This window comes from Oreochromis niloticus, unplaced genomic scaffold (genome assembly GCF_001858045.2).
Source record: "Oreochromis niloticus isolate F11D_XX unplaced genomic scaffold, O_niloticus_UMD_NMBU tig00007851_pilon, whole genome shotgun sequence".
Taxonomy (NCBI): Eukaryota; Metazoa; Chordata; class Actinopteri; order Cichliformes; family Cichlidae; genus Oreochromis; species Oreochromis niloticus.
The window spans coordinates 336,988-362,736 of record NW_020328805.1 but is presented as its reverse complement, the minus strand read 5'-3'; the positions used below and the strand labels follow the sequence as shown (position 1 = coordinate 362,736).

At 42.1% G+C, this 25,749-nt stretch overlaps 1 protein-coding gene and 1 long non-coding RNA gene across 3 annotated transcripts; one reads left to right on the top strand and one right to left on the bottom strand.

Annotated features, from left to right (window-relative positions):
* Positions 1–1,746: 1,746 nt before the first annotated feature.
* LOC109194168 (NACHT, LRR and PYD domains-containing protein 14) lies at positions 1,747–3,668 on the top strand (the record flags this gene model as incomplete). Its single annotated transcript, XM_025904966.1, has 4 exons — positions 1,747–2,078; positions 2,172–2,441; positions 2,563–2,646; positions 2,762–3,668. Coding segments are annotated over 4 exons (753 nt in total), but the record flags the coding sequence as incomplete, so codon positions are not given.
* A 15,552-nt stretch (positions 3,669–19,220) lies between these two features.
* LOC109201654 (uncharacterized) lies at positions 19,221–25,201 on the bottom strand. Of its 2 annotated transcripts, none has more exons than XR_002061719.2 (3): positions 25,167–25,201; positions 24,220–24,307; positions 19,221–21,851 (listed from the first exon to the last, which is right to left on the bottom strand). It is a non-coding gene; the product is annotated as an uncharacterized LOC109201654 (long non-coding RNA). The 2 variants fall into 2 exon arrangements; XR_002061720.2 differs by having other exon boundaries at positions 24,220–24,339; positions 25,167–25,198.
* Between the last annotated feature and the right edge of the window lie 548 nt (positions 25,202–25,749).

Genomic DNA, 25,749 nt, shown 5'->3' with positions numbered 1-25,749 from the left:
AAAGCTCTGTGTTTAGACCCAGAGCAAACAATATTGTTTGACTGATGGCCCTTAATATAAAGACTTCAGACTTTACGTTTCCCAATTTTTGCTTTAAGTTATTTTGTTATTTACATATGGCCTAATAATGATCCTTATTGCTGTTTTAGAGGAGCGGTGCTTCAAAGGATAGTTGCAGGTTTCTGTCAGAATCTGCAGATTATACAGTATAAATAAAATGTTCACGTTTCTCCAACGTTGTCTTCCCAACAGTTTCACTGACATCTACACTGGATGGCCAGGAAGTGTTCGCGATGTCTTCTCGGCCGCTTCTCCGGCACTGATAATCGGCGTCTGTCTCGTGTCAGTGACGTAAAAGACGGATTTAATGCGACTTGACCATTCAAACAGCAGTCGCTTTTTAAAACATCGGATATGTATCGGTTTCAGTACCACATACGGAAGTGACCCAGATCGGATTTGAAAATATCGGATTTGTGCCGTTCACACTGTCATACCGTGATCAGATATGGGTCGCATAGGGTAAAAAAAAATCGGATTTGATGCGCTTTTGCCTGCAGTGTGAACGTAGCCATAGTGGCAACATGTATAAACAACAATGTAGAGAATGTTAAAGCTTCACATCTTATATGTTGGAAAGAGACGATAAATACACTCTGATGACACAAACAACATGTTATCACTATAGTATGTGTTCTTTAATGATGACCAGATGTTTGTTTCACTATTTATCATCGAGGGTTTCATCACAGATGCTCCGACTGTTATTTAGTCTCAGAGACTCACACAAGCTTTTCTTTAGCATTAGCCCGCTGTCATGGCAACAGCGAGAGCCGTTTGTTGTATTTTAATCCAACACAAACTTTACTAAGCAACTAAAGAAATTCAGACTAATGAAAAGTTTTATGTTTTTTATTTACACCAAAGGGCCGACTTATCACTGAACACACTGCAGCTTAGCATTAGCCGTCCTGTTTTTAGATGTCATACACAATATTCATGAATTATTTACAAAGTTTACAAATCTCAGCTTTGCAATTTCTCATTAATTATACAGATAATTATTTACAAATATATTATTGGAAATAATTTCTATGAAGTTTACAAATGAGGCCCAAACATTTCTGGTGATCTTCAGGGTTTCCCAAACTGCAGCCTCTGACTGGTTGCTTCTGATTTGTGGTTTTACCAAATGGTATCATCAGCATTAGTGTCATTTTAAGCTTAGTGAATTAAAATTGGTCTAATTAACAATTTAGATTGTATTAATTATAGTTATTATCAAGTGTTGTCATTACACCTCCTGGGCTTTTATCAGTTGCTCAAACAATAAGCTGAAGGCTGGAAATCATAAGTTTGTCTGCAGACACATTTGAACTGGACCCATTAAAATAATCTGCAACACGCTGTGTTTCTGTGGCTTCCTGGACACAAAGGAGACATTTACTCTTCATCACTGCTGACAAATGATGCCTTTAATCTGATAAATGCAGTAAATTATGAACAAAACTGTTGCCGGATAAACCGAGTCCTTATTCATTTAAAGATGTTATCTGTTAACATCCACCTGCACAATCAGCCCAAGCAGTGAAACTGGGCTCAGTGTGACTTTGTCTTAATAACATGAGTGCTGTGCATAAATCCAACATGTAATTACAATAATGTATCTGAGGTATCTGATTTAGTATTAAAGATCAACACATTTTATTGAAGCTAGCAGTAAGTTTGCAGCATCTATAATTTTAGTTTTTCTGTCTCCATGCGTTTCTGTCCAGTGTTGACAGGAACCAGCTGCTGAGGTTCATCCACTGCTGTGCTGCCTGTGACGTCCAGCAGGAGGCAGCATCAGGCCTGCTGAGGACTCTGCAGCACAGCTTGGATCTGTCCTGCTCCTCCTGTGTGGAGCCACCAGAGGAGGATCAGACTGAGCCTCTGAGTCTGTCTGCTGATGACTGCAGGGCCGTCTCCACCATCCTGACACACAGCAGCCGGGACACACAGCTGGACCTGCGAGACTGTGAGGTGGAGGACAGCGTGCTGGACCTGCTGTTTCCTGTCCTCCACAGGGTCCGCCTCAGGTGGGAAAGAACACCGAAGATTCTGAACCAGAGAGAACTTTGTTCACACTGGTGTTGATGCATCCTGACAGTTTCTCTGTTTGTCCTGTTTAGAGTCAGTAAAACTGTCCTCCTCCAGCTGCTGTCTCTGGTTCCTGTGAACAGTGAGAGGGACACAGTGAGGCGGGCGGTGTCCCTGTGTAGAGCCCTGGGTGGAGAGCTGGATCTCAGTCACACCACACTGGATCAGAGGGTCTGTGGGGCTTTGGTCCAGATGCTGGACTCGTGTGAGGGGCTGACAGAGCTGGACCTCAGTCACTGTCAGCTCACTGACCAGCTGCTGCTCCCTCTCATCACACATCTGCACAAAGTCCAAGTCCTAGAGTGAGTGTCACACACTGATCCTTCTCTGGGAGGCACCAATACCCATCAGCCTGTTCACACACACTACAGTAATATAATGTGCAGCGATGAGTTAGAGCCACATGTTTTGTTTGTGTTACAGTCTGAGTCACAATCAGATCACTGATGCTTCGACTGATGTGTTACTGCAGCTGCTCTCCATCAACCCCTCCATCCACTCTGTGCGGTGAGCCAACATGAATCAGTCACCATGAGTGAAGGAGTTTCTGCTCAGACTCTCATTCTGTGTGAATGAGTGTGAATGAGTGACGTCTCCTCTCTCTGCTTTGGTCTCTTTCTAGACTCTTCAGCAACAACATCGTGCACAGAGCAGCCTTCAAGGAACACACGCAGTTTGAGATCTGGTGAAGCACTCGTCATCATCTTTATCATCGTCGTCATGATCGTCATCATCAGGGAGATGTATTTTTATGGTCTCAGTAAAAACTCTCGCAATTGCTTCATACTAATCTGTAATATACAAGAGCAATAATAGGTCAGCGTAGTAAGCGTTAATAACTACTTTAGAGTATTTTCTTTTTCATGTCGTTATTAAAATGCTTTGTTTTATTTATTTGTGTAGAAACGAGCACGTCTCATGTTTCTGCTAATTTTTATTTTATGGAGCTCTGAAGCCATCTAGTGGTCATCCCAATATTTACACATCAGGTTGTATTATTGTGATTAAAATATTTTCAATTAGTGAAAAAACAAAGTGAGGCTGTAACAGTTACACTGTACATTGTACAGTTGTGAGTCAGCTTTGTTTATTTTTGGTACTTCTGCAATAACTGCACTGATTTTTGTGTACTCGCACACAAATGTTGATTCCACGAAATACAAACAGATACTGAAAAGTGTAACAGCTGCATTGTTTATTGAACAAATAATGAACAAGTTCTCACAATCATCTCTTCCCGATGGACGTCACAGCCGAAGCATAATGTGTTGTACATGTATTTTTCATTTATTGTATTTACCAACATCAAGACGTTGCAAGCAAGCAGCACATTAAAGACGTGCAGTGTTTTCAGAAAGACATTTTTTAGACCGGCTGTTATTTTGTTACTACAGATATGTGAAATGTCCTGTTATGGTTTATTATACACAGGCAAATCATTTAAACATTATAGTCCATTGTAAAGAGGTGATTGTGAGAACTTGTTCAATATTTGTTTAATAAAAGATTCAGCGGTTGCATACTTTATACATGATTTTGATTTGATTTGATTTGATTTGATTTGATTGATTAGCATTCAAATATCTCAGTGAATACAGAATAAAGATTACCACAAGGCAAGAAAGCATGAGACAAGGCTAATCAAAAGGTATTGGCTGAAGCATTTGCTTATTATGCCAACCCTTTTAACAAAAAATCTTTTGGATGCAGCTCCTGTACACAGGGCTCGAAGCAAAGAATAAAACAAAGCAAAGCAAAAACAAACAAACAAAAAAAACTTTCCACCTTTATATAACTACATCAAAGCAAAACAATCAAGAGTTTCAGAATGATTATTTTTGCTCTTTTCATTCTTGATTCATATATTTTTCTAATACTCTATTTTTAAACAAGGAAAATGAACTACACCTTTTTAAATCACTGTCATAACTATTCCACAGGTTAACTCCTCTAACAGAAACACATCTTTGCTTTATGTTTGTCCTTATCTTGTGTTTTTTTTAAAGACATCTGTTCCCCTTAAGTCATATTGACTCTCTGACTTTAAACAGCTTCTGAATACTGCGGCAAAGCAAGTTATTTTGTGCTTTATACATTATCTGTGCCATTTTATATTCAACTAAATCATAAAATTTTAGGGTATTCAGATTAATAAACAAAATGTTAGTTGGTTCTATATAGTTTGATTGATTTATAATTCTTATAGCTCTTTTTTTGTAACTTGAAAATAGGAAGAGTATTTATTTTATATGCATTACCCCATATCTCCAGACAATAAGTCATATATGGAAGCAACAGAGAACAATAAAGTGTGTATAATGATTTTTTGTTCAGGACATGCTTTGTTTTGTAGAGAATAGCAATGGTCTTTGACATTTTTGTTGTCACATGATTTATATGAGACTTCCAGCTCAGCTTATCATCAATTATCACTCCAAGAAATTTATTTTCGTACACTCTTTCAATTTCAATTCCATTAACCCTGATTTTAGATACATTTTTCATTTGTCTAGTGCCAAAAATAATCAGTTTTGTTTTCTTTATATTTAATGATAACTTATTTACATCAAACCAGTTTTTTAATATATTTATCTCCTTTTCCGCTGTAGTCAGAAGCTGTTCTAGGTCTTTACCTGATCAATACAGAGTGGTATCATCAGCAAACAATACACATTTTAACAGTTTGGAAACACTACATATGTCATTTATATATAATATGAATAATTTAGGGCCCAGCACAGAGCCCTGAGGAACACCACAAGTTACCTTCAACTGATTAGATTTTACATTATTGATTTCGACATATTGATATCTGTCATCCAGGTAACTTTTCATCCACTTATATGCTATCCCTCTTATGCCATATCTCTCTTGTTTATTCATTAATATAGAATGATCAATTGTATCAAACGCCTTTTGTAAGTCTATAAAAACACCAACAGTATATTCCTTATTATCTATTGCATTAGATATCCATCACTGCCATCGAAGTGGACCTTTTCACTCTAAAGCCATATTGGTTATCACTTAGGAGATTATGCTTCTCTATATATTTATCAAGTCTATTAACAAATAACTTTTCTAAAATTTTTGAGAACTGTGGGAGTAGTGATATTGGCCTGTAGTTGGTAAACTGACATCTCTCTCCGTTTTTATGGATTGGAATAACTTTTGCTATTTTCATTTGTGAGGGAAATACACCAGTTCGAAAGGACAGATTACAAATATATGCGAAAGGTTGCACTATATATTCTATAATACTTTTAACTAACATCATGTCAATACCAAAACAGTCAGTGGACTTTTTATTTTTAAATGTCTTCACAATGTTAATTATTTCTCTATGAGTTACAGCACCAATAAACATGGAGGACACATTCTGAGTAATATGTTTATTTAGGTCGTTATTATTTCTTGACCCTGGAATTTCTTTTGCTAAATTAAAGCCAACATTTACAAAGAAATCATTAAATTCATTTACAATGTCTTTAGTTTTATCAAGCACAATATCTTTATCTTTTTAAAAATAGTCTGGATAATTCTTATTTTTTGAGCCCTTTTTGATTATGCTATTTAATATCCTCCATGTTTCTTGTGTGTTACTTCTACTTTGCTCCAATAATGTGAGGTAATATTCTTTCTTACTTGTTCTTATAATATTTACTAATCTATTTTTACATAACTTGTACTTTATTTCAGCATCTTTTGTCCTCTGTTTTATGAATCTCTTATATAGATTATTTTTCTTTTTACATCTTCTATCCCCTTTGTGATCCATGGCTTATTTGATCTGTGATGCTTTCTAGTGATTTTCATTAAAGGACAATGTTTTTCATATAGTAAAATTACAGTTGATAGGAATGCATCATACGCACTACTTGAATCTTCAATTGCAAAAACCTCATTCCAATTGTGTTCCTTTAAGTCCACCTGGAGGGCAGCAATGCCTCTTGTTGTTCTATGTCGTATCATATCAAATGTTTGATTCTTTTTTTAGTTTTAATCCCAAAATAATTTTGAAAAATTGCAAAAACAGGAAGATGATCGCTTATATCAGTTATAAAAATCCACCTACTATTTCATGGTCAATTTGTAGCTGTATCAATTGTTACTCTACTTGGTTTTATAATTACAGGGAAAAGGGAGTTACTATACATTGTACTGATGAAATCTGTTGTTTTCTGATGTCCATTTGGGTTTAGCAAATCTATATTAAAATCACAAATTATTTGCACATTTTTATCATTTAGGTTGCTAAACAGCAGCAAGTTTTTCATTGAGTGTCTCAAGGCATGATCCTGGTGTCCATTAGATGCAACTTATAATTATATTGCTAGCTTTTTCAACATGGATTTCAATAGTAACACATTCCATTACATCATCTATGATGCTTGACATACATTCAATCAGACTACATTTCAAAACTTTATCTACATATAAAGCAACACCGCCTCCTTTTTTATTCACCCTGTTCATTGTAAATAATTCGTATCCTTCCAGTCCCATTTCACTAACTTTCTCATTATCGAGCCATGTTTCTGATATTGCAATTATATTAAACTTTTTTAACTTACTTAAACATTCTGTAACTTTAGAAAAAATTTTATACAGGCTTCTACTACTGAAATGTATGACCGACAATGCATTTGCCATTTTAATATTCATATTGAATTGGTCGTCTGTATAGTACTCACAAGTATTATTATTGTTATTGTAGAAGTGGTTATCTGGGTCAATGTTACTTTCAGGGTCATGCATGTTGTGCTCTGCATAGTTAAACGTTTTGAAGTTCATCTTCTCAGCATGTGTGGCAAAATAACCTCCTTGACAGTCCTTCTCATAATCAAAGTCTTCCTCTTCAATATCTCTGAATGGAAACCTATAGACTGTGTCCAAACTTGTCATTTATGTGTTTTTGTTGTTGTTTTTTCCATTGTTTTTTGAGCCATAAGGCCAGAAACATTTTCCATACCCATTGTTCATTATCCAATCGTCACTTTTCCAATAGATTCCATAGCAGATTCCTGATTATTTATATTGCTCTAAGTCTTTGAGTTCTCTTATCATCACAACTTTCGCTTCTTCTGGATTGCCATTTAGTCTTATCATTACTTTGCAGTTCCTCGTCCATGTCGCTTGTATCTTATTTTGTTTTTTCAGGCTGAGTGCCTGTCTTGCAATTTCAGCAGTCTTTTTCGTTAAATGTTCATTTAAATACACGCCGGTCCCTTTTAGCTTCTTACCCTGTTTCAGTAACTCAATCTTTGTTTTGCGACTCACAAACCGAAGAATAATTGCTGGCTTTGTTTTACTGTCTTTTCTGGGGAGCGTGTGGCATGCTGCAATATGATGTTGAGAAATGTTTAGCTTATTTTAGAGTTTAGACATGTGTTAAGATAGAATGTAGAATTATGGTAGAGACACTGACACTGCCCTGGATATAAATAAAGGCCTGATTGTGTCATGAGCTTAGAAGTAGATTTGTAACTTGAAAACTGTGGTCTGGAGGGGAGATGGTATTTATGGCCCCTAGGAAGAGACACACACCCACAGTGTTTTAACTGATATACTCCCACACCTATATGCACACTCACTCACGTGCACTCACACATACACGCGGGTACGCGCACACCATGGGGGATTTATGATGGGGTCTAACCCTGCCTGGAACTAACAAAGGGGTGAAGATTGTTTCAGAGGGACACCGGCCTCGTCTTCCCTTCTAGAAGTGCATGCTTAAATAAAGATGAATAAAGATTTTGTAAAAATAACTACTGAGTTCCGGTGCCGTTTCTGGATCCCTCGACAAATAAAAGAACTGGGGTAAAACTGATTTCCCAACAGATGGCTCTGAATACTTACATTCTTCGTTTGAAGGAATTTTGAACTTGAACTTGCTGTTCAAGCGTTTGCAGCTCCTCTACCGGGGCATCTTCACCGTTTTTACCTCTGCCAGCTGTTACTCTGGTGTAGGTTCGGTGTTGCGTCTCCAGTCCACTTATGACTAAACAGAGAGCAGAGAACAGAGAGCTAGCTCACATGATTAAAAGGTAAGCACCACCTGTTTATTTTCGAAGTGTGCATATTGTTTAAAGTCTAAATTATCTGTTTGCTAAGTTGAGCGTATCCCAGTGTAAATTCGCTCAGTATGTTAAAGAAACGGTGTGTAATCCGTCTTAGTTATTAGGAAAAAGTGGCGGTGTTGTGATCCATCCTCCGTGCGTTAAAGCAGGAAACGTGTTACTATTAGTTAGAAAGCGGGGCTGAAAGGCCTCGTCACCAGTGAGGGCCGTGTGTGTCACGGGCTTGGTAGCCCCACCTAGTCTCGGACGCGGGGCTAGGACCTGTGAGGGCAGGAGATCCAGGGTGGTGACCTGGGGATTCGTGGCTCCTTAAATAACTAAGTCGGGGAGAGGTCCCTGTCACAGTCTGAAGTATGCATAAAAGCAGGATCGGTTGCTTTCGCCGGTTAGATTCCGAGCTGAGTTGAACCAGTGCCTGATGCAGAAGGAGGGCTGTGTAGTGTGTGAAAGCGCAGTTCTGCGTCTCGTCTGAAGTACGGGAGTCAATTAAAGTAACAAAAAAGAATTTGGGTCTAAAAGTGTGTGTTTGAGGTGTGCAGAAATCGCGGCAGGAGGCCGTGTCATGAATTGTTGCAAACTGTGAAGTCAATTGGGGGGTTTGATTTGGTTTTATTTTTTATGGGGAAGAGAAACTGCGGTATCCAGTCCGTGGCGCAGTTTGAATAATTCGTGAGGCAAATGTGGCGCGATCTGAAGATCGTGAGCCTAATTGTCCTAGTTAGGTTGAGGTGTATAAGAGCGGACGGCACCCGCTCTTCGTGCTGATCAGGGCGTTGTCCTGAATCAGCAGAGGAAGTGTCTCGCAGAAAGTTTGAATGGGACTGCCAGAAGCATGAGGTGTGTGTGGGCCAGCCTCGAGGGGCGAGTTCACAGGTGGAACAAAGGAGGAGTAAAATGTGTGTGTGAGAGAGAAAGAAAGGCGGGGGCGAGTGACCAGCCTGTGAGTGTGTGTGTGTGTGAATTCCTTGATGACAAAAGAGGGAGAAAAAGTAGATTTGTTGATTTTCTGTGAAATAATGATAGTTAAGAAATCAAAGTGATCAAATAGGAGAAAGTGAACTAAAATAAATAAAGAAAACTAAACAGTGGATTAGTGTTAAGGTAATGATAAATAAATTGATAAAATTAACAGTGACATTTAAAGGTGACCAAGTTCTCAAGGATGAATGGAGAATTTGTTTGCTGATTGTATGAGAGCTGTTGGGGTGAAAGAAAAATGAGCTTGGAAGAGTGAGTTTACAGGTTAATGTGTGGGTGTAAAAAAAAAAAAAAAAAAAAAAAAAAAAAGAGAGAGAGAAGGAAAATAATGACAACAAAGAAAATAAAAAGTGTGGAAGTGTGAATGGGAAATTGTCTCCAACTGGGGGAAGCAGTGACACTACAGGTTATCTTCTTCCCCTGCTGGACACAAAAGAAAACATAATTTGGAGTATTGTGGGTGAAAAAATTAACAACAACATCAAGTAGATTTTTTGTGTTTGCGGTTAAGAACGAATAGGAATTTTATTTTCGGGGTTTAAAGTCAGTAGAGTTCAAAACAAAATAAGCGGAGATGTGTTGCTTTAGGAGTGATGAAAACATATGCAGTCACAGTGAATAATGAAAGTCTCTCAGTCTGTCGATTACAGGTGGGGAACGGACCTGGATCAATTCTCCATGGGCAGCAGTCAGAAGAAAATTATAGGTTAAGATCATTAGAAACAAAAAAAAAAAGAAACACCCAGCCAGAATTTTTGGCTGAATTGTTTTGCAGCTTCCCGTCCTCATCCTGAACAAGCAAGCTCCAAGGAAGCTAATCTCTCCCTGAAGACACAGAGTGCAGTTCCAGAAGCACAGCCATGAACATCAACAGTGGACAGCAGTCCAAGAGACAATACCAGAGACCTGAGCAGAGAGGTCCAGCAGCACTATGGGCAAACGGCATCAGAAAGAGAAGAGCCATCATCTTGATTGGATGAATGGAGATGCATTTCCAGCAAGCTGCAACTTCACTGTGTGTGAAGGACTTTTGAGGAGATTGTTGGAGTTTGACACTTGCCGTGTTTGGAGCAAGATGGCAATGAAAGAGACAGTGGGAGCAAAAAGGGGGAAGGTACATAAAAGGACACACAGAAATAGAAAATGTCTTAACCCTACTAACACACACACACACGCAATGAAGCTCATTAGGATCAAACACAATTTTAACTAGGCAATACTGTTACCATCATCCTGTCTGGTTTATTGTGTGGATTGAGAAGTGACATATAGACGACTGAATTAGTATTATTTTGGGGAACATGATTATAGGGGTGAACAAATGGTTGAGCAGGCAGTCAAAGGGTTAAATGAATAAAACAAGCAGATTTTTGTTTTTTGTTTTGTTTTGTTTTGTTTTTGTTCCTGATGTATGGGGAAGGTTTTACCATGGCACCCACTTTTAGATTTGGTGTGTTTTCACCCATTAGGAAAATAATATTCTGGGACATACCTAAGACCGGGCTTCTGTATTTTTATTTAATTTTGTTTTTCATTTTGATCTGTTATTTTCATTTTTATTTTTATTTTGTTTTTTGGACAGTGCACTGGGAGTTTTGTTTGACAGTTTTGTTTGTTATTTTTATTTTATTTTTTGATTTGAACAAGTCCACTGACTTGTGTTTGTGAATTTCTTTTCTTTAAGCAGATCTGCACGACTGGAATTAAAAGCGCTATACAACATGTCGAGAAAACCGTTGCAAGTGAGTTTCTCCAAAAATTACAATGGGCTCTGGAGAAAGCCGCTTATTTGGGACAATTAGAAAATGAGAGTCCCTGCCCAAAAAGGATTCACCGAGATAATCCGATCTAAAAGTTCTTCTTTTCTTTTTTGAAATGACGTCATTTTGCTGTGGGTGGAAATGAAAATGCGACGATGGATTCCACTATCAGCAAAGAAAGAATGAATGAATGAATGAGTGGAAGAGGAAAAAAAAACTGACTGAATGGTAAAAGCTGACAAAAGCCAACAAGACTTGACCACTACTCAAGGTTAACCTCCACCTAGACAGGACAAAAGGGTGGATGAATTTATGTGTGTTTCTTTTTACAGGAGCAGTAAGATGACAACAACATTTGAGGTTGCGTGAGCTTTGGCCATACCGATTTAACCTTTTAAATGCCACCTTCTGTGTCTGTGCATCTACCAGGGGTGTTATTCATAGGCTTGTGTTGCTCACAGAGGTAACTGTGAGAAAGTGTGTATACACCTGCGCAGCGCTAACTTTTCTACTACAGGATTACTGGGTTTATGAGTGAAGGGAACTGTCTTTACAGGCTATATGTTGATTATGCTATTACACTGTGTTCTTGGGAAAATGTTGACTATTACAGGGGACAAGTGAAAATAGTGTGAAACACATCCTGTGTTGAAACCAGTGTCACTCCTTTTACAGCAGGCTTAACTTTATGACCTTTTACAGCACCTCTGGAACCTGTCGACCTGCGTCTGACCACCAGGATTGTCCATCTGTGTTGTTAATGTTTGTTTTCCTAAGAGTGCATGTAGAGGATTCAGCAGAAAACAGACAAGTGACATGAGAAAACAATAAGAGATGCAGTGTTTATGGAATAGTTGAATATGGGGCTCATTAGCTGGCCACTACTAAGCTCACAGTGATAAAATGAGTGGAGTGACGTTGCTTAAGGAAAGTCACCGATTAAATTGTGGAATAAATTGGGTTGATTCATGATTTGGGACAAATTATGGCAATAATAGTGATTTGATGATTTGAGGAAAATCTGCACATGATACTTGTCTTTTATGCTGAATACTTTATTATTCTTATGATCTATAGTCGGTTGAAAATGTGAAGTTTGATTTAACAGATTTGTCTTCCAAGATACAGGCTCCAGGTGGAGCTGGGAGTTAGACAAGCTAAACATTTAATTGCCGACTAATGTTTTTACACAGGGTTACAGGCTGGAGTATGGCTGCTCCAAGTGGGAAACCCTGGAGATTGTTTTAGGGAGACTGTGCAACATTCTATGTCTCATTGTGAAGTTGACACATGGTGAAAGCCATGTGCCAAGAGGAGTGTTATTCTTAAATCTGTAGATGTCGTGAGGTGCCATGACGAGAAGGAGTGACTGAGGAGATCGTCTACAAGATGGGAGCTGAGGCCAGGAGAGAGTCTTCAGGAGGATCAGAGATCACCTTCAGCACAGCAGACATCGCGCAAGAGATCGTCATGAGAAGACTCTGCACAGCAAAATCTTAAATAAAATGAAAGAGTGTCGATGTTGACGTTGAGGAAGACAACTAAGGTGTACGACGTGCTCTGCCTTAAAATCTTCAGCAGCGTTGGAACGTGAGAATCGAGGGATGGAGAGAGCGTGCCAAGCTCCAAAAGTGACAGCGCAGAGGAAGTCCAGCGATGGAATTGTGATTCTGTGAACAGCACAAATGATTTGATGCTCTGTAGAGAAGCCTTCTGCATGGGAAAAGATGTAAACAGACAAGCCTTTCATCTACATTTACATCATGTCAACTTCTTTAGACTGGTTGAGGGGGAATTTGAGAGAAACGGTAGTGTTAGGTGTGATAACTGTTGTTATTGTAACTGTGATTTTTCTTCTAAGTGAATTGCCCAGAGACAGACCCGAATCCACTCCGGCGACTCCACCATCACAGGCCACGGCGAAGCGAACCAAACGTAGGGAAACGGGTAAATCAGATGAGTGTTTTGATTATTATGGCGGTATAGAGTTGGACAACGTTAAAGGGTCCACAGCTTCGTATATGTTAGGTTTTGTATTGTTGATTGTCATTTATGCTTAGAAATATCTACTCATATATGCTTAGAGTTTTATAATTAGTTGTAGATTAATAGAAGTTGACCTTTAGTAGTCTGCAGACACACGTGTGCATTCCAGAGCACTCTGGCTTTCACACCCACATCCTGGGAGCATGGGAGAGGTCGTACCTTGTCTTATTGTTTTATGGTAGGATAAACGTATCTATGTCTGTTTTAGTCTAAGTGCATTTTGTTTAGATGAACTGCTGGACTTCCAGGCCAGCAGGGTTAGGAAGTCATTTTATGACCACACACACACACACACACACACACACACACACACACACACACACACACACACACACACACACACACACACACACACAGGGTATTCTTTGTTCACATGTATACCTGGGTACGCTGTTATATGTTAATGAACCTATGCATATTCATGGCACCACAATAAAAGAGCAGTGTTACGGGGGAGCGGACGAGAGCAACTGGGGTCAAGCGAAGGAACGGCGCCTGTCCAGTTCTCTCCCGTGCACGTGAAACATGAAGAACTTGCCTACTCGTGTCTTGCTTGCTGTGTTATTACATTGCCTTCAACGTTCCAGCGAATAGGTTCAAGCTACAAACCTATCAGTATACATTTGATCTTTGTGCTGTCATTAAAAGTAAAGGTTTAAACAGTTCATGGCGGGGATATGATGTCTGGGTAGGTTACAATCCAATGGTAGATATAGAGTGTAATAATCAGAAGCTTGGCTACCCCTATCACACTTATTGGAAGGGCCCGTGTGACTACTGGTCTACCATAGTGGAGTATTCTGGCACGTGGCGCCCGTACAAGGACACCACGCGGCAGAAGCTTGGGTTTTAGTGGGACTTCTCAGCTGGGCAGAACCCGTTGACCCTCTCACTGAATTGTTGGCATGACACTGTGTGGCCCGCTCGATCCGTGGTGTACTTATTCATAGGAGTAGACGTCTCAGGGAAGGACCCATACGGTCTGGTTAAAATTAATTATAGAGATTTTGCACCTGATGTGGCTGAAGTAATTAACACCTCCCCCACCATTGTCACTTTCAGAATCGGGCCCACAAATACTTCAGGTAGATTATACAAGACTCAAACCTAAACAGCTCATTTCAATGGCCACTGGCTATCGTGAGAGCAATTTATGGCTAGATTGGCTCATCCAAAATGCTAGAGAACAGAATGTTTCAGATTGTGTGGCGTGCGCAGCGGCCCGCCCACATCTTTTCACAGAACCTGCTCCTTTACATCCCAAAGACCAGTGGGGATTTGAGTGCATGGTCAGACTCACCAGAGAAGCGGCTTCTGAAGGTAATTGTACTATGTTAGCAAGTTTGTTTCCACCAATAGGTAATGATACTGTACTTGGTCCCTTCATGCCAAGAAGACCCAACTACACATGTTTTGACTTTACTGTGTCTTTCCCTGACAGACATGAGCATGAGGCTGGGGAGATTATCGCCGATTGGTGCACTGTGACGTACCTGGCCAGAGGAAAGGTATCAAAAGACACCGGCACTGAAATAGGCCTGTGGGCACGTGCTGGTTTGTATTATTATGGTGGCTACAGACTGTATGTTAGAATTCCTAGTGGGACTTTTGGTCTCTGTGCCATCAGAATCAGAATCAGAATCAGAATCGTGTTTATTGGCCAAGTATATGTGCAGACAAATACAAGGAATTTGGTTCCGGTAGATGGTGGCTATCAAGCACAGCAATGTAAAACACACACACACACACACACACACACACACACACACACACACACACACACACACGTCTATATATACATTACACATGCATACACATACATACACAAAGCTGTGTAAACCAACTATAAATAACTAAACTTATGTACATAAAATACAGAAATGAAATGAGGTGGAATGAATACTACAGAATGTACATAAGGTGCAGTTGCAGTCTGGCAGTGGGGAGCAGTGTGACAGGTCAACTGTTTAGGAGGGAGATGGCGAGGGGAAAGAAACTGTTCCTGTGTCGGGTGGTCTTGGTTTGCAGGCTTCTGTACCGTCTGCCAGAGGGCAGCAGGTCAAAAAGTCTGTGTCCAGGGTGTGAGGGGTCTGTGATGATTTTCCCTGCCCGTTTCCTGGTTCTTGAGAGGTACAGATCCTGGATGGAGGGCAGGGGGGCACCGATGATCCTTTCTGCTGCCCGTACAGTCCGCTGCAGTCTGCTCCTGTCCTGTTTAGTGGCTGCACCATACCAGACTGTGATGGAAGAGCACAGGACAGACTCAATGACTGCAGTGTAGAACTGGGTCAGCAGCTCCTGTGGAAGACTGTGCTTCCCCAGTTGTCTCAGGAAGTACATCCTCTGCTGGGTCTTTTTGAGGATGGAGTTGATGTTGGTCTCCCACTTCAGGTCCTGGGAGATGGTGGTACCCAGGAACTTGAAGATCTTCACAGTCGACACAGGGCTGTCTGACATGATGAGGGGGGGCAGAGTTGGGGGATGTCTCCTGAAGTCCACTGTCATCTCTACAGTTTTAAGAGTGTTCAGCTCCAGATTGTGCTGACTGCACCAGAGTACCAGCCGCTCAACTTCCTGCTGGTATGCAGACTCATCACCATCCTGAATGAGGCCAATGACGGTGGTGTCATCTGCAAACTTTAGGAGTTTAACAGCCGAGTTCTTGGAGGTGCAGTCATTAGTGTAGAGGGAGAACAGTAGTGGTGAGAGGACACATCCTTGAGGGGCACCAGTACTGAGGGACCGAGTTTCAGAGGTGATCTCCCCCAGCCTCACTTGTTGCTTTCTGTCTGTCAGGAAGCTGGTGATCCACTGACAGGTAGCTGGTGACACGCTGAGCTGGGAGAGTTTGGAAGAGAGAAGTTCAGGCACGATGGTGTTAAAAGCCGAACTAAAGTCCACAAACAGGATCCTGGCATAAGTTCCCGGGCGGTCGAGGTGTTGCAGGATGTAATGCAGCCCCATATTCACTGCATCATCCACCGACCTGTTTGCCCGGTAGGCAAACTGCAGAGGGTCCAGCTGGTGGCCTGTAATGTCCTTCAGATGGTCTAACACCAGTCGTTCAAAGGATTTCATGACCACAGACGTCAAGGCAACAGGTCTGTAGTCATTCAGTCCTGTGATGGTGGGTTTCTTGGGAACAGGGATGATGGTGGAGCGTTTGAAGCAGGATGGAACTTCACACAGCTCCAGGGATCTGTCGAAGATGCCCGTAAAGATGGGAGCCAGCTGTTCAGGACAGGTCTTGAGGCGGGAGGGTGAGACACCGTCTGGTCCGGGGGCTTTCCTGGGCTTCTGTTTCTGAAATAGTCGGCTCACATCCTCAGTGTGTATTCTGAGTTTCAGGGAGGAGGAAAGGGGGGTGGGAGGTGTGATGGAGGTCGTTGAGTCTGGATTGGAGAGGGTGGTGGTGGTCGTTGAGTCTGAAATGGGAAGGGTGGTGGTGGTCGGTGAGTCTGGATTGGGGAGGGTGGGGTGGTCGTTGAGACTGGATTGGAGAGGGTGAGGGTGAAGGGGGGAGAGGTGGAAGGTGTGTTGGGGTCAGTGTCTGAAGCGGTGTCTCTGGGGAGGGGAGGGTGAGGCGTGGGAGTCTGTCCGTCTCAAACCTGCAGTAGAATGTATTTAACTCGTTGGCCAGGTCTTTGTTTGCTTCAACAGTGGGTGGGGGGCGTCTGTAGCTGGTGATTTCCTGCAGGCCCCTCCACACTGACGCAGGGTCGTTGGGTGAGAGCCGTTCTTCCAGCTTCTGGGAGTAGATCCTTTTAGCTCCTTTGATCTCCTTGGTCAGTGTGTTCCTGGCTTGCTTGTACAGGGCCCTGTCACCACTTCTGTAGGCGTCCTCCTTAGCCTTACGAAGATGTTGGAGTTTAGGAGTGAACCATGGTTTATTGTTGTTGTATGTGCAGAAGGTCTTTGTTGGCACACACACGTCTTCACAAAAACTGATGTATGATGTCACAGTGTCCGTGAGCTCATCCAGGTTATCAGATGCAGCTTCAAAAACAGTCCAATCAGTGCAGTCAAAACAGTCCTGCAGTTCCTGCTTTGCTGCGTTAGTCCACTTCTTCACAGTTTTGACTACAGGCTTGGCACGTTTGAGTTTTTGCCTATAAACTGGAATAAGATGGACCATGCAGTGATCAGAATGTCCCAAAGCTGCCCGGGGCACAGAGCGATAGGCATCTTTTAGAGTGGTGTAACAGTGATCCAGTATGATGTTGTCCCTGGTGGGGCAGTCTATATGCTGTCTGTATTTAGGGAGTTCGTGGTTGAGGTTTGCTCTGTTAAAGTCCCCAAGGATAATTGTAAAGGAGTCCGGGAATTTCCTCTCCAGGGTGGTGATCTGGTCAGCCAGCTCGCACAGTGCGTTGTTTGCGTTGGCCTGAGGAGGGATGTAAACTCCGACCAGCATGAAGGAAGAAAACTCCCGCGGTGAATAAAACGGTTTACAATTGATGAAAAGACTTTCCAAGTGTGGGCTGCAGTGTTTCTGGTACATATGGTACATATAGGTGCACCTCTCGGTTTAGTAGGAGAAAAGGGGATGCGGCTGGCTAAGCCCGGCACCGCTCAACTGACAGCCACGCGCAGACGTCATGTGTTGGCCAAACGGTCACCAGGATCGTTTGACCTTACAATAGGAGCACCAACATATATAGATGCTATTGGGGTTTCTAGGGGTGTGTGCCTTGTATAAGAGCTTTGTTCGTAAGACTCATCAATCGTGCTGTGGAAGAATCTGATACAAAGTCCAACATCAGGAGACCACTTTTGGGAAATGGGGAGTCACAGTATGAAAACATTATGGTGAAAGATTTAGTGTAGTTTTATCTGCCATAGGGCAGATAAAAAGGGGGATTTGTAGAAATGTTTAGCTTATTTTAAAGTTTAGACATGTAGGAATGTTTAGTTTGCTTTAGAGTTTAGAAATATGTTAAGATAGAATGTAGAATTATGGTAGAGACACTGACACTGCCCTCAATGTAATAAAGGCCTGATTGTGTCATGAGCTTAGAAGTAGATTTGTAACTTGATAACTGTGGTCTGGAGGGGAGATGGTATTTATGGCCCCTAGGAAGAGACACACACCCACAGTGTTTTAACTGATATACTCCTACACCTATATGCACACTCACTCACGTGCACTCACACGTACACGCGGGTACGCGCACACACAGGCACTCACCGGGACTCTAGGGACACCAGCCTTGTCTTCCCTTCTAGAAGTGCATGCTTAAATGAAGATGAATAAGGATGAATAAAGATTTTGTAAAAATAACTACTGAGTTCCGGTGCCGTTTCTGGATCCCTCGACAAATAAAAGAACTGGGGTAAAACTGATTTCCCAACAGATGGCTCTGAATACTTACATTCTTCGTTTGAAGGAATTTTGAACTTGAACTTGAACTTGCTGTTCAAGCGTTTGCAGCTCCTCTACCAGGACATCTTCACCGTTTTTACCTCTGCCAGCTGTTACTCTGGCGTAGGTTCGGTGTTGCGTCTCCAGTCCACTTATGACTAAATCATCCATTCTTGTGTATTGTTCAAGATCCTCGATTCGCCGTTCCAAGTCATCTATTTTCTTGTCTTTGTCCTTTATGAGGTTTTTTAGTTGTTTTATTTCATCCATTAGGTCATGTAGCATACCTTGTTGTTTAGCCACTTTGCTCAGTTCTTCAGACAGGAAATTAAGCGATTTCCTAATCTCCTCCAATTCCTCTTCAACTCCTGGGTTTGCTTTTTTAGGCGGCATTTTGAAATATAAATGATGACATGATGTAAACATAACCATGAAACTAGCCTCATAGCATATTTCAATAACCCAGTAAAGTCCAGAAAGATAGAAAGAATGGGTCGAAGACCAAGTGCCATGACACAGAAGGTTAAATCTTTTTACAAAAATCCTCTTACTGCTCTAGAGTCGGTCAGCCAGATCCTCCTGCTTCATTCTCCTCAGGAAGTTCACTGTGATCTTCACAAATGCCTCTCTGCTGCTGCTCCTCTGCTCATCATCCTCCCACTCTGGGTAATCTGGACTCTGAACCTTTTGAATCTTCTTCAGCTCATTCTTCACAAAAGTGATGATGTTGTCCTCCAGCAGCTGGAACAGAATATTTATGAATGAGCCAATCAGACTTAAATCATGGAGCCAAACATCAGATCCATGTTGGACACACTGGAAATCCACCGGTCTACAAAGAGCAGCATGGAGATGAATGTGAACAGAATAGATGTAAAAGTAGTTGTTGTACATGTACAAACCATAAATATGGAGTCCAGCTGTGTTTGATGCTGCTGGGCAGACTGACCACTGGGAACCTCTGAGCTCTGCTGGTCCAATCTGTGGAGGAATAATAAAAAATTAGCTCAATCAAAATGTACGTTTTCTGCTCTGTGTTAGTTCTCAGACAACATAATCGTAATTAAGTTTGTAAAGCTTTAAATTGTGTCCCAGATATATTAAGCCAGGGGTGGGGAACTCCGGGCCTCAAGGGCCGGTGTCCTGCATGTTTTAGATCTCACCCTGGTGAACACACCTGAATCAAATGATTAGTTTATTTTTAGGCCTCTGGAGAACTTTAAGACATGTTGAGGGGGAGTCTCACCGTCCCGGGCCGCAGACAGCCGACCAGGACACATACACGCACACCCACCATTAGAAGGTAATTTAGCAATTTAAATCAGCTTTAATGGATCAAGGACACATCTAAATCCTGCAGGAGACCGGCCCTTGAGACCTGGAGTTCCTCACCCCTGTATTAGGCAATTTTATTTCTGTTTCCAGATGCATTCTCGCACCTCCCCAGTTACACCAATCTCATGATGTGATTCCTTAAAAACAGCTTAAAATTGTGAAAAAATATAAAATATGCTTATGTTGCTGCCACTTAGTTCAGCTCACAGATCTGGCTGCAGAGCTGCACTCACTGTAGGTTCAGGCTCCACTATAATAGTTGCTGAAAAGTGAACGTTCATTTCTGCTTGTGCAGCTTTCCAGTTGCTTCACTCCAGTAGAGCACCTTAATATTTATGATGTAATGTTTTTTCTTACTAAACATCCTCAGAGGCATCTCAAACATATTCTAGTCCACAATTCTGGTAAGATAGGATATGATTCCACTTTAATGTAATCACACATGAATAAATACAGGGTAGCAAAATAAAGTTTGCATCTAATCAGAAGTGCAAGAGCAGTAGGTGCAATAAGCAAATATATAGATGTACTGATATATACAGATAAGGGTAGTGTAAATGGTGAAATAGTTATAAACAGTTTATGTACAGAGAGACAAATATACAGATGAACTGCAGACAAATGTACAGATGTACAGTGTATACATATGTAGAGATATACAGATGATCTGTATAGCATACAGATGTTCTATACTGCTATACAGATGGGCAGATATAAAGATGTACTATGAACAAACATACAGATACTGCAGTGGAAGCGTAGCTCTCTGAGCAGACTATAATAGATAACAGTGTACGCACTATAACAGAGACTACACTATGTCAGTGTCCTAAACTATAGCAGTAACCAATGTGTGCATATGGTGAATGTTGAGAATGAATGACAGTTATGATCATGGTCACTAAGGGGGGATAGGGGGTGTGGATGGAAAGGTTCAGCAGGGGACTGAGTTCAGTAGAGTGACAGCTGTGGGGAAGAAGCTGTTCCTAAACCTGCTGGTTTTAGTCTGAAGGCTCCTGTAGCACCTCCTGGAGGGGAGGAGCTGGAAGAGTTTATTGGCAGGATGAGAGGAGTCCCTGAGAATGATGCGTGCTCGGCATAGACATCTCTTCTTGTGGACATCCTCAATGGCGGGAAGTAGAGTCCCTGTGACGTGTTTTCACCACCCGCTGCAGTGCCTTGTGGTCAGCAACGTAGCAATTTCCATACCAGACCGTGGCACAGTTGGCCAGGATGCTCTGTATCGCACAGCGGTAGAAGTTAGCCAATATGTCAGTAGACAGGTGGTTCTTCTTCAGCGTCCTGAAGAAAAAGAGGCGCTGATGGCCCTTCTTGACCAGGCTGGAGGTGTTAGTTGACCAGGTCAGATTCTCAGAGATGTGGGTCCCCAAGACCTTGAAGCTGGAGACCCGTTCAACAGCTGTGCCATTTATGTAAATGGGGACATGGGTGTCTGTTTTCTCCCTCCTGAAGTTCCCTGTAGCAGACTCATCATTGTCACTGATGAGACAGTCACCATGGTGTCATCTGCAGACTTGATGATGGAGTTGGATCCATACCTAGGTCTGCATTCATAGAGGAATGAACTCAGCGCACAGCCCTCTGATGTTGGTAGTGTGATGTTGGTAGAATTGTTATGCCCTGACCTAACATGCTGGGGTCTGTTGGTCAGAAAGTCCATGATCCATTTACAGATACAGAATTCCTCTTTTGAGGGGACCACATAAGAAGTCTTTCAGTGTGCTACTCACTGCATTAGTTTACATTAGAATAAAAATGCAGAGTGTGTTTTTGATGTCTTTACTTTGTACATTAAATGTGGTGATGTTTTCTGTGGCTGGCGGTGAGACAGCCTTACACTGGAAATGTTGCACTAGTTGTCACTGATCATTTCCTGTTTGCTGAAGTGGATTCTGATTGTTTAGAAACCAAAGGCTTGTTTTTTAAGACACAGTTTAAATGGGAATGAGGGAATGACGTGTTTGCACTGCAGCAAAAACAGCATCAAGCAGTTAAATCAAAGAGTTCATGTTACTGACAGCAAACTTCTCTGCAGCAGACAGAGGCTGGACTTCAAAATAAATGGGCCGGTCTTCAGACCACTCACTCTTTAAGGACACAGAGCTGGGTGGAGGTCCAGGTTGGTTCCTGTGAATAATGATGGAGCAGTTAAGTGAATGCTTAGCTAACGACATCCAAGAATACACAGAGACTGTTAGCGACTACATAAACTGGTGTAGATCTATTTGTGCCCCTCCCAGGAATGTGCGCAGGTTCCCCAACCAAAAACCCTGGTATAATGGAGACATTAAACAGAAAATCAGGGAGAGGGAGGTCTTCAAGGTAGGAGATCAGGCGGAGTATAAGAGAGCCCACTACGAACTGCAGAAGTCAATCAGAGCAGCAAAGAGGGCCCACTCAAAAGCTTGAAGGCTGCTACCTCAACAACAGCACACACAGCATGTGGCAGGGAATGCAAGCTGTCACAAACTACAGAGGAACCACAACAACAATTACAGACCCCCGAGACACCATCGTTCCAGACAGCCTCAACAACTTCTATGCCAGGTTCGACAGACTGAACACAGACACACCGTCAAAGACCCCCTGAGACCCCACAGACACAGTCTTCCTGGTTACACACACACAGGTCTTGAAGGCTCTGAAAAAGGTGAACCCTCACAAGGCTGAGGGACCCGATGAAGTTCCTCCCAGAGTACTGAAGGCCTGTGAGGAAGAACTAGCTGTAGTGTGTACACTGACATCTTCAACCTGTCACTATCCCAGGCAGTAGTCCCACGCATTTTTAAAACCTCCATCTTTATACCAGTTCCCCCAAAAACAGACCTATCTGCCCTGAATGACTTCAGGCCAGTGGCCCTCACACCACATTGTCCCTGACACTATAGACCCTCTCCAGTTTGCATACAGCCCCAATTGATCAGTGGATGGTGCAACAGCATTAGCCCTGCACCACACTCTGCAACACCTGGAAAACAGCAGAACGTATGTCAGGATGCTCTTCCTGGACTACAGCTTTGCTTTCAACACCATCCGCCCAGGCAAGCTGATCAAGAAGCTGACTTTTTGACAGACAGACAAATGGTGGTGAGAATGGGAGGACGCGTGTCTGCTGAGCTCACCGTCAGCACTGGATCTCCACAGGGCTGCTGCCTCAGCCCCAAACTCTTCACCCTGTACACCCATGACTGTGTCTCTACCTAGGAAAACTCCATCGTCCTCAAATACGCTGAGGACACCACCATCCTGGGGCTCATCAAGGGGGGGAACGTAGACAACGTTCTTGTCTATGGTGTGGAAAACGACCTTATCCTTATCAAGGACAAGACCAAGGAATTAATACTGGACTTGACGAAGAACCCCCTCTCCCCTCCAACCTCTTATCGACAGAGGTGGAGAGGGCAAACAGCCACAGATTCCTGGGACTGCAGGTTGCATCAGACCTGAGCTGGACTCTCAACACCACGACAACAGTGAAAAAAAGCCCAGCAAAGGCTTTATTTCATTTGGCTGCTCAGGAAAGCCGGCATGAACCACCACCCTCTCACCCAGGCCTACAGAGGACTGATAGAGAGCATCCTCACCGCAGGCATCACTGTCTGGTATGGAAACACCACACAGGCAGAGACGAAGCTTCTGCAAAGAGTCATAAAGTCTGCGGAGAGGATTATGGGAACAAAACTTCCTTCCATGGACTCTCTGTACACACAACACTGCCAAAAAAGAGCAGAGAGAATTATCTGGGACTCACACCATCCAGCTCACTCTCTGCTCAGACACAAACACTGCACATACAATCTCAGACACAACAGAGTGGACAGCATCATCACACACAGAACAAGATTCTTCAACAGCTTCTTCCCCGCAACTGTCAGATTGATGGAAAACAACAAACACTGAAAACCTAAAAATAACACAGCACTGAATATTCCTCATTTTGAATGTACAATTGGGAAAATCACGGATTAATAATAATGCATTGGATTTATATAGCGCTTTTCAAGGCACCCAAAGCGCTTTACAATGCCATTATTCATTCACGCACACATTCACACACTGGTGGAGGCAAGCTACGGTTGTAGCCACAGCTGCCCTGGGGCAGACTGACAGAAGCGAGGCTGCCATATCGCGCCATCGGCCCCTCTGGCCAACACCAGTAGGCGGTAGGGTAAAGTGTCTTGCCCAAGGACACAACGACCAGGACAGAGAGGCCGGGGATCAAACCGGCGACCTTCCGGTTACAGGTGCCCTTCCCAACCCCCTGAGCCACGGTCGTCCCATAATGTGCAATACTTACTCAGATCTGTGAAATGTGCAATACTATGTGTACAACACTATTACACTATTTATATATAATATACCATTTGAACTCTCACCAGCAAGTACAGCACACAACCTGTGCAGTGTTTCTTATATCTTTTATACTGTAAATACTACTAGAAGGCCGCTCCACTCTTTGCTTGATCTCTGCTTTCCTTAGCTGCTTTGCTTTTACCTTCTTCTTCTTCTTCTTCTTTTTTTTAAATGTGACTTGTCCTGGAGAGGTCTGCAAAAACATTTCCAGTGTGCATGGACTGTTGGTCCTGTGAGCAAATGGCAAATAAAAATCTTGAATCTGTGACATGGAGAAGAGTCATGGACAGTTAGAGATGGTCCTGTAAAGACATAAACATGTAAAGTCTTTGTGTTGATCTGAGGAGGATCATAATAAGTCAATCAAGATAAAAGAGAAAAATCCTGGTTTGAAATGGTTTGGTGGCACAGGTGTCAGGTGGACCACTCACCTGAAGACAGGTGAGGAAGCACTTCCTCTGCTCTGACCTCTTTGCCATGTGCTTTACAAACAGACACTAAATCTAAATCAGCGACACCACAGCTTGCTGAAGCTTCTTTTTAGCTGAGCACACGCCACCAACCAGGGTGCACATTTCACTGGCTCACAGGTCACTGACAAAGCTTTCAGACCCTCAGCTCACCTGATCATCGATGCAGCTGGGTGGCATCAATAAGCAGAACTCCAGACTGACAGTTTAGTGTTTTATATTTGCTATAATGATCAGTTAAACTTAATATGATCATCTGAGACCAGATGCATTGTGTTTCTATTTAAAGGTGCAGCCCAAAAATTCACCACCTATAAACTTGAGTAAACACACAAGACATGATGATGCTGACTGTCAGAGTCGTCTCCTCCTGTGATGACTGAAGTTACAGCCACACAGCGGTAATATCTACCAAACATCAGTGTGGAGGCTTACACATTACACGACATTTGTATTTTTCTTTCTTTAAATATAGGAGTTAATATACAGGTTAAAAAAGAATTGATTATGGTTTAGAATTAATTTACATACTCATAATACTGTATTCTAAATTAAGTGTGCACATTTAGTTTATACTGTTATCTATGTCTGATTTAATCTTTCTTTGTTTTCTCAGTACCTCAGTGGCAGCTGCTCCCTGTCCATTGGTTGATGAGCTCAAAGGTGGAAAAAAGGGCGGAGCAAGCCTATATAGAGACCTGCAAATTGGGTCATACCACAATTCTGGATCGGTGGGGGATTTGTGATGCTAGTTTCAGTTGGACTTTTGGTGTGTTATGCCCCGTTTTGTGTTTTTGTGGGCTGATCAGCCAGTATTTAAGTTTCCCCTTTGTCTCATTTATGTAGGTCAGTCTGTTTGAGTTAGTAGCATTTTTTGTTGTCAGCTTTTGAGTTCTGTTACTCATACCTCTTTTATGGGCCCAAGATTTAACATTTTCTGTATAATTTAACCAAGTTTGTTTTCAGGGTTAGATAAAAAACAAACAAAAAAACAAACACTTTTTTGCGACTTTAACCGGTGCTTGACTTTACTTCAGTGCTCGGTGCGTCGCACCTCCTGGGAAATGTTCAACTTTGCACTCTGAACCTAGAGTTCACACCAACAATCATAAGAGTCAAAACTTGCAGACATAAGGCGAGCTGCTACCTGAAATGACTCAGGACACCACCTCTCGTGGAATAAAAGACATAAAAATGAGGGG